The sequence below is a fragment of the Fulmarus glacialis genome, unplaced genomic scaffold (genome assembly GCF_000690835.1).
Source record: "Fulmarus glacialis isolate BGI_N327 unplaced genomic scaffold, ASM69083v1 scaffold34630, whole genome shotgun sequence".
NCBI lineage: Eukaryota > Metazoa > Chordata > Aves > Procellariiformes > Procellariidae > Fulmarus > Fulmarus glacialis.
In genome coordinates this window covers 330-9,300 of record NW_009187691.1, presented here as the reverse complement: position 1 = coordinate 9,300, position 8,971 = coordinate 330, and the positions used below count along the sequence as shown (strand labels likewise).

At 51.2% G+C, this 8,971-nt stretch overlaps 1 protein-coding gene across 1 annotated transcript in view; it reads right to left on the bottom strand.

The window, feature by feature from the left end:
* Positions 1–488: 488 nt before the first annotated feature.
* The window catches only part of SNUPN (snurportin 1), a gene marked incomplete at its 5' end in the record, with an annotated part of 8,762 nt that continues 279 nt past the window's right edge, over positions 489–8,971 (bottom strand). Inside the window, 6 exons of the mRNA XM_009576027.1 lie at positions 489–887; positions 4,843–4,923; positions 6,811–6,888; positions 7,222–7,319; positions 7,928–8,024; positions 8,152–8,256. Coding sequence (XP_009574322.1) covers positions 558–887; positions 4,843–4,923; positions 6,811–6,888; positions 7,222–7,319; positions 7,928–8,024; positions 8,152–8,256 — 789 coding nt within the window. The remainder of the gene's footprint in view (positions 888–4,842; positions 4,924–6,810; positions 6,889–7,221; positions 7,320–7,927; positions 8,025–8,151; positions 8,257–8,971) is intronic.

The following is an 8,971-nucleotide window of genomic DNA, read 5'->3' as shown; positions in this document are numbered from 1 at the left end:
CGAGGAAATTTAGTTTTCCTCAGTTAACATGTGGGTGTGGAAAGCCCAGTCTTTGGATTTACAGCAGCCTGCTGCAAACTTTTTATTACTAGAAGCGGACTGACCACAAAACTTTCATTGGGAAGGCCTCGGTAAACAGCTGGATCAAAGGCTGAAATGCCCTGATTTCCAGGGCCGGGGCTGGGGTTACGAGCAGCAGCTGCACCTCGGAGGTCCGAGCGCTGTTCCTATGCTGGAGCTTTGCCAGAGGCTTTAACAGAAGCAGGGTCAGGAGCTGAACCAGGAACCCTGCAGTGTGGGGACAGATCATTTCATTTCCCAACGCACGACTGCCTTAGCAAAGAACCAGACAATCCTGTTAAGGCCTCACAGAAGCCCTGGCAAAAAAAAAAAAAAAAAAATATCCAGCAGCACTTGGAGCAAGATATGCCACTTTCGTGCCCTTTAAACAAAACCATCCTATCATTCCCTTTGCCCCCCTCTCAGGGAGCGTGAGTGACAGTGAGAAGCAGGGATCCTTTTGCTTTCTCCTTACCCAGCCGGTCTGTCCCAGCAGCCTAATCCTCCATCTGGCTCACTGCTTCATCCCGGCCCTCCGGAGAGTTTGCTGGCCGAGGGGTAGACAAGTGTTCCAGCTCGTAATGTCCGTTCCTCGCAGCCGCTGCGCTGCTCGGGTGACCCTTTTCCGCTGCCAGCTTTTTACTCTTCTTGCTCTCAATGATCTGCTGGAGCTGACGCCCAGCATAGTCTGGTTTGGCAGTGAGCACAGTAGCAGGCACAGCAAGCCCGAGGATTTCGGGTACCATGTAGGGCCGGAGCCAGCCCACCAGCGGGGTGCTGCCAGGGGTATAGTGGGTTTGCTTGTGATAGAAGAGAAGTCCATCAACCTGTAAAAAGGAGAGAGAGTGAATGAAAGGCCAGAGCTGGAGGCTTTTGCAGGTGGATGACAGAGCGCCAGACAACAGCACCGCTCTCCATTTACAGGCCAAAACTACCAGCTGGATCATTTTTCCTCAAGCAGTGCAATAAATAGCGGAAGCGAAAGAAGAAACCTGCAGAGCTCCTGTCCTGAAAGACCAGTGCAAGCCCAGCAACTGCCGGATGGCTTTAAATCGTCAAAGGCAAACAATTTCAGCCTGATGTCGGCACGGACCAGCACTTTTCCTCTGGTTGCTATGATCCCATTCCGCAGAAAAGCCATCAGGTTTCTGAATAAGGCAGCACACTTTACCGGATTAAGGTTATTTTAAATAATACATTTGGAGAGTAATTAGTCAGAGCGCATGACGCCAAGGAGCCCTGATTCGTAATGCTGCTACAGCTCTTTCAGCTGGCTTATGCAAAATAAATTCTTCATGTTTCCCAAGAGAGAACTTCTCCAGCAATCAATGACAGTTAAGGGCACTCAGGACTTTGAAGGTTTAGGCCCTAACTCTTGTGCTACTTTTTCCACACTCTGCAATACTGCAGCTGGCTGACGTTTTCCCCGCTTCCCCACCATGCTAAGGGATTTTCACCCCCCTCTTCCTGCGCTTCCCAGGGGTGTACTCTGCAAGGTTAGATCCTGCTGTCAGGCTGATTATTGAGGTGGTGCTCCTCTTAGCTGAGCCTCGCAAGCTCTTAAAAGGCCATTTGCCTGCAAGAGTGGCTGAGTGGGCAGCAGAGATAAGAAAAAGAGCCCACCTCGGGCTGAATTGCTCCCAGGCCCCTCTCTGAGCCTACAGCCCCCAGAATATGCACGGCAGAACGGCACCTATATCAGCAGTGAGCTGAGGCATGGATGAGCCAAGCCTCAGAGATGGCATCTGCTACCATGCTGGACTGCGAGCCAGGCTGAGCAAAGAGCAGCATACATCCATCTCTGCTCCACAGACGCTAACCTCCAGCAGAGAGGGTAGAGCTTCTTGCACTACTCTGTCCATAATTTTCAGTCGCTGTTAAAATCTTGCAAAATAATCCCAGAAAAAGGGGGATTCCTGTGCTAGGAAAACATAAAACCAGAACAGTAAACATCATGATGAGCTTGTGTAACCCTCTGGATGTCTGAAGTGCAAAGCTTCTTCTTCCCCCTGCCTCCAGGGAAGACTTGGGAAGAGCCAGATTCTGCGGCACCCCGGCACCACGCCTGCACATCCAGCCCATTCCTGTGGGTGCGCAGCACTTGGTGAGCAACGGGGATTCTCCGGCACCCACAGGAATGTTTTGGTAAAGATCAGAGCCTGGAAAGGCCTCTGCCTTCCAGACCGCTCCAAAGATCTTCCCCGAGCTGGAGAATTCAAAGGAGTTCAGCCTGGTGGAGAGTTAGGTCACGTTCTTCCTTCCCCTGATTTCTCTGAAGTCACTGCAACTCCCATATTCCTTCCAGTTCATTTAATTTGTTGGCCGGGTCCCTACCCTGAGTCACTGCACTGACACCAGCCACATCAGAATAAGGGCTGACACTGTCCCTAAACGACCGAACCTGATGAGAAACTGGCCTGGCAGGATTTCACATTTCACGGCCATGCTTTCCAGATTTTAGGTGCTTAACAGTACGCCCATTCCTTCACACCAGGGTTTCTCAGAGACTTTGGCTCCCCCTGCCTTTGTGGAAACCTGAACGTTGTTTTACTCAGATCTGCGAGTAGGACAGTAGCTCTTAAGATCCCCTCCAAAAACCACTTCAAATTCAGCGCCAGTCAACTGATCCAAAGTCCACTGAATTCAGTGGAAAAAATTTCCACTGAATACAGCAGATCAGGTCCTAACTCTAAGGTTACAGATTAACTCTGAAGACCCAGATCTGAAAGCACTGACCACATCTATTGCCACCACACGCACCAGATCCTTGTAAGGATCACAAGATGCTGGGCCCAGGCATAAAGAAACCTCTATTATACTGCACTATCTATAGCAAGGCTGTATGTATTTTGCCTTCGCAAAGTTTCTTTCTTTATGTGCTGTTGGTGGAAGCTATTCACGGGGATTTCTTGGGCTCCCTCTTGTGGCACATCACGAAGAGACCCACGGTTCCCTTCATCCCTGGAAGCGGCACCACGGTTTCTGTGGGGTTACTGGCTGCTTTGAGCCAAATTGCATCACATTTCACTTGTTGGGGTCGCACCCCAATGTATCAGCTGGAGAACCTGGGGGGCAAATCACAGCTGGATTACAAGAGAGAGTCTGATCAACACCATCTCCCTCCCCCAGGGTTTCGCAACAGTCTCCTTTGCAGAGTGAAACGTTTCTGCTCTGACCGCAGTGGGGCAATACTCCTCAGCCTTTTCTCATGGGAGCAGATGCCTCAGGAAGGAATGAAGCTTTCTTCAGCAAAGACGGGAATGACTGTTTCTACAGAGGCACTCAGAACATTTGTAATTGAGCAAGTCAGCTGTAGGAAACCTGGGATGCCTTCCCAACACTCCCCGAACTGTGTTCAGAGCAGGGTCTGGCAGTGACCAGCAAGGGACTGGGACTTTCCGACTCTCTCTAATAACTGTCCTGGCTTTGACAAGCAGAAGGCAAAGTCAGCCCTCACAGCCAAATTAGCGTCCCTTAAATTCAAACCTGCACTTACTTTAATCGCTAACTTGGGCTGAGAGAGCGCAAGAGGCACAGTCAAATCAACGTGGCTTTTGGCTTAGCGGGACAAGCAACCTCTGCAGAGGCTGTTCCTGATCTAGGGCTGAGACCGGGCACTCCGCAGGAACTGCTGCAGCCACTGGAGGAGCTTCTGGCTCCCAGATGTCTGTCACTGACGCTGTGCCGGAATGCCACCACCTCCTCCACCCTCTTCCACTTCAGTGCCAAGTCAGCCAGGAGAGGCACCGAAAGCAGCCTGAGCTGTTTTCACAAGGGCCTCCGACTCGCTGCTCCCAATCACAGACAGCTGAACTGGGTGGCACATCGAGTTGCCTGTCCTGCCCTTCTCCCATAGGTCAGCAGAGAGGCCTGAACAGCACCCACTTCGAAAGCTGCTGAAGCAAATGCAGGTGTCCTGTTCAGCCACTTGCTGGGAGAACAGCCACCTCGGAGAGCCAAGAGCAGCAGCAGCCAAAGGTAGGAAGCCACCGGTTCTGTACCAAAGCAAAAAGCAGAGCTCGCACTGTCCCCTCCACAAGATCCAGCGGCAGCAGGAGGACAGACTCATCTGAACCCCTCCCACCCATTTCTGCTAAAGCTCCGGTACGTCTCAGGCGCCCATCACTAACACCTCAGAAACTGTCAGGAGCTTACCACCACCCTTCTCTTTCCTCCCCACAAGACACAGGGTAGCTGGGTGCCTTGCACACAGACAGATGGAAGTAGCCAGACTAAGGAAACACAGAGCCCGTGAAAGAGGTCAGAGAAAGACACCACCCTGCCCACCTCGCCGACCTCTGGAGAAACACCACCACATAAGGGAGCACACTGCAGAGATCCTCATGCCTGTACCCAGGCAAACCCACCCGGGGAAGCAGGCAGTACCAGCTTTAGCCCCAAAACGGTCAGCTGTCTATCCCACTGCTTCTGGAGGCAGTCTGGGTGTCTGTATCAACCCTCTCTTCCCCAGGGGCTCTTTCAGACAACAGTCAACAGCAGTCAAGGCAGCCCAAGCACAGGGAATGCTACGGTTTAACTCTTGCTGCTTAGTGTGGTTCGACTCAGCCTGTACCTGGTGACAGGGTAACTGATCAGCCACGTGCATAAAAAGCATCCATCCCCCATACACGGAAACAACAGCACAGCTCAGCAAGCTTCCCGCAGGCCTCAGGAGAGCACAGTTCCCAAGGGAAGGGGATGCACCTCTCTCCAAGCACTGGCAGATGCGCAGCGGGGCTGTCTCTAAGGCTGAGGTCCAGGCCCCCGCCTGCGTGTTCTCACCTCAAAGGGGAAGTCCATAGCCAGCACCTTACACAGGCTGTCCGAGGAGCAGGGGAAGTTCTGCAGGCCCACAAATTTGTACTGAAAGAGTAAAAGAGGGTTAGAAGAGACAACTGCATGGCCTAAAGCAGAACAAGTCACTGAATCGAGCCCTGGTGTGGAGGTAGCTAAGAAGGAAGGATTTCTCCCAGTGCAAGATCCAGCATGAGAGAGACAGGGTGAGGGACAGGCATCAGATGAAGTAAGCAGAGAGATCTCAAGCAGGGACCACATCATTAAACTGCTGGCCTTCCTGCCACAGGGTACGGGGGGCCCGAAAGCAAAAATAGGTTCAGAAGAGGATTAGACCAGCTCCTGAAAGGCAGGTCCCCTGGTGGCCATTAACTCCATGGTCTCAGTACAACCACTGGCTGATGAAGTCAGAGGGAACATGACAGACAGGTATCCCCAATACCTTACTCTTTCCATAGCGACTGGTCTCTGTGATTGCTATGGGTTATTGGGACAGGCAGACCTCTGATGCGATTCAGAACAGCAACTCGTAAGAAACCCCAGATCTAGAGACAAAATGACAGGACCAAGCTGTCCATCGGTGCCGATCATATCGCACTAAAGTAACTGGAAGTGCCTGCATGAAAACCTGCAACAATCACCCTACCCACCAGAGAGGATGGGGTGGGAAAAGTCTTTAGAGGTAATCCCTGCCATCTCTCCAGCACTGCTGGATAAAGCACGTACATTGCTGCAACTTTAAAAATCTCATTGCAATAACAGAAGATGACCTTTAAAAGACAACTGGGGGATTGCCACCACGATGTACAGACAGCAGGAAATCTAGAGTCCCCAGAAAGATCTATTTCAGGTATTTTATTGTCCCAGTTCCAGATGACCCCCTCTCTGGCATTTAATGAGAGATGCGGGTGGCGGAGACTCAGCACAGAGCTCCCACATGCTCCTGATACCTTTTTTCCAAGCATCTAAGGCTGCAGGAAGGACTTTTCAGGAGAGCTGACCCCGAGATGCTCTTTTAACCAAAATAGAAAATGATGACCTCTGGGCAGGATGCAAAGCAGACAGACGTCTGCTCCAGGCTGCTGGCTCAGCCAAGCAAATCTTTCCACCCAGGAAACGAAAGCTGAAACGACTCCCCCTTCGTTAGGTAGCTGTCTTCGGGATATTCCCGTTGAAGTCAGAACAGGATGTTCTTCAAATACAGATACCTTCGCTGCTGGCAGAGGAGCGGTCATCCCCGTTTATGACCGATCTGCTCAACTCACAGGAGCTGCTCTGCTTAGCGGTGTCTGAGCACACACGGGGGCCGCACAGCAATCAGATCCCGCTTTGCAAACCGTGCTCCGTAAGCCAAGCTGCCAAATCTCTTATGTCTGTCCCCAAAAATCACTTTCCAAGCTGCTGTGGGTTCTAGGTCTGACCTCCATGTCTAAGTCTTCAAAGGAAGACTTTTTATCATTGCTTAGCAGGGACTCCGGGTGGCAATCCGGCATCTATCCCAACAACTTCAATGGTTAGTTTAAGCAGGAGGGAAAGCTAAAGCTTTACGAGCATTTCCCCTTGCCTTGTGAGCCCACAAGGCTACGCAAGAATAAATCCCATTGTAGTCAGGCTGCTGACCAACGCTGCCCCTGTAGAAACCACACTGGTTTTCCATTACGTTTCAAGGGAAAGCTAAAAATGGCATGGAAGTTAGCTGACACCCTGCAGTCTGATCTCCCTCAGCACTTTGGCTGGGAAAAAAAAAACCCCACACTCATTTACAATACTCAGTGGTTCTATTTACATCCTGAACATGGCATCCCATTTCCTTAGAAGTACATTTTGAAGCCTGATCTGTGAGGGGAAAAAAAAAAAAAGCAAAAAGCTTTCATTTGTGAAAGAAAGTGCTGAAGCCTGCTGAAAAGGAGAGCTTACCCCCCATCCTCCTTCTCCTCCCAGTACAAAAGAACTTACTGGATTAATCCTGCTTTTCTCTCCCAGCCCCTCCTCCTCTTGGATCTTTGAGAAAAGCCAGAAGAATCTGAAGTCGGTCTGTGAAAGGAGGCAGAGACTTAATGACTATCCACCACATATCACCGACCGGCACCAGCCAAGCGCCTCCATTCCTCTGCACTTGCCTGGGAGATTTACAAACTCAGCTTCACCTGCAGAACCAGCCAGCACCCCAAACTCTGCTATTTTCCCCAATGCCCTCCAAAGATGTACCCAATTATTCCAGTCGCCAGCAGCCCACAAGCTGTAAAGATGCTGGCGCTTAGATGAAATATCCATCCTACTGCACAGTGGGCTATGCCCAATGCTGGCTGCAAAGCAGCTCACCAGGGAACAAAAGGGAGGGCAGGGCAGAGGGGGGCGATTCAGTACCTGGCAGTCATAAACAGGGTGTCCTCTCCAGCACATCACATCGAGGATATAGTACGTCTGCTTTGCCTCGTTGTAGATGCAGTCCAAGATGCAGTACACTGCGCACACAAACACAGGGAGGTTCAGACATGCTCCGGAGACTGCCCAACCCAACAGGCAAACGCCAGATCAAATCTCTCCTGCATTAAGCCTGCCCTGACGTAAGGCCGAGAGGTGCAGAGGGACCCCCTTCTGCTAACAGAAGCTGCGACCACCGAAAGCCTTTAGCTTGAAGTCCAACAAGGCTACAAAGGTACCAGCCAGAGGCACATCCAGCAAAGGCGTGTTTCAGAAAAAGGCATTTACTCAACAGTAGCCCCTCCTCAGGACAAGCAAAGCAACTGCAAGAGGTGTTAAGAAAGACGGCACTGTACGAGGCTCTCTGTTGGAAGACAGAGAAGATGTTGAGGTTTAAGAGTGTCAGTTAAGCAGGCAGCTAATTAAAATATTTCTTATCTAGCGTAAAAGTATCTGAGATTGTCCACGTCTAGTTATCCCGAGATACAGGAACAGGCCCGAAGCTAACTTCCCCCTGGCACCAGAAAAGGGCACAGCTTCAGGACCCGGGGAGCTGGAGGAGCAGCACCGCGCCTGCCAGCGCACACACTCACAGGGAGAAGCAGGCGGTTCTCCCCTCTCTATCCCAAAAGCCTCCTCACACCGATACCTTTCTCGCTCGTTGAATTGTGCCGGTTCCCCCCTGGCAACAGGGATGGGAACTTGTTGACGCAGAAGCCGCTCTTGGTGTAAGCTGCTGTTGTGCCCTGTGAGGAAATGGGAGAGGGAAAAAAAAAAAAAAAAAGTCAAGCAAGACACACAGTCTTATGTCGGCTGGGAAACAGATACAGGTCCTTTACCAAATGGTGAGACATCACCACTGCTGCCGCTTACCCTGGACGCCACAATTAGCGCCCTTTTCCCGACGGGACACACCACTACAACCCACTCCTGCTCCAGATCCAAGGGGACATCGACCAGCCATTCAGAAAGCATCAGCTACGGAGAAATCCAGAAAAAAAAAAAAAAAGGCAGTTAGCAACAACTCTCCTGAAGTTATGGAAAACTCAGCAAGAAGGTTTTGACTTGGCTTCTACAGCGACACTGGGTGCTTCAGAGGCAACTGGCATTGCTCGTCACCCTGCACTGCAGCACCAAAGGGGCTCCCTCCCTCTCTCTAACCAACTTGCATAACAGACTCTCCCCCAAGTCTTTCTCTTGCTTCCCAGCTGCTGACTAAGCTTCAGACTACAGCACGGGGCTCACAGTCCTTGCTTGGGCACCTCTGTACCTTGGTCCCCACTCCAGCACTTTAAATTTATTTATTTATAAATACATGGCAGAGCTTAGAGATTCCTAACTACTAGGAGTAAAGAGCATGGACAAGCTGACCTCTTCAGAGACTGTCTGGCTGTGATCACCTGAAAGGCTGTATGTCTTTTAGGACCAATATGGCAGCCAAGGACGATAAAACCCATCAGCTGAGGTTTCCCTTCCTTCCTGGTGTCCCAGACATGGGGAGAAATGGAAGTCTTTAACCGACTGCTGCACAATGGGATACAAACGCTGCTAGCTGAGTTGAAATCTCCCAAAGCACACAGGCAACCCATCTCCGCCTGTCCTCCATTTGAACGCAGCATGTTTCAGGGGCAGAACTGAGGCACGGTTCCTCACTGAGCACCAAGCCAGGCAGGACACGTTATTCTCAGCCCCG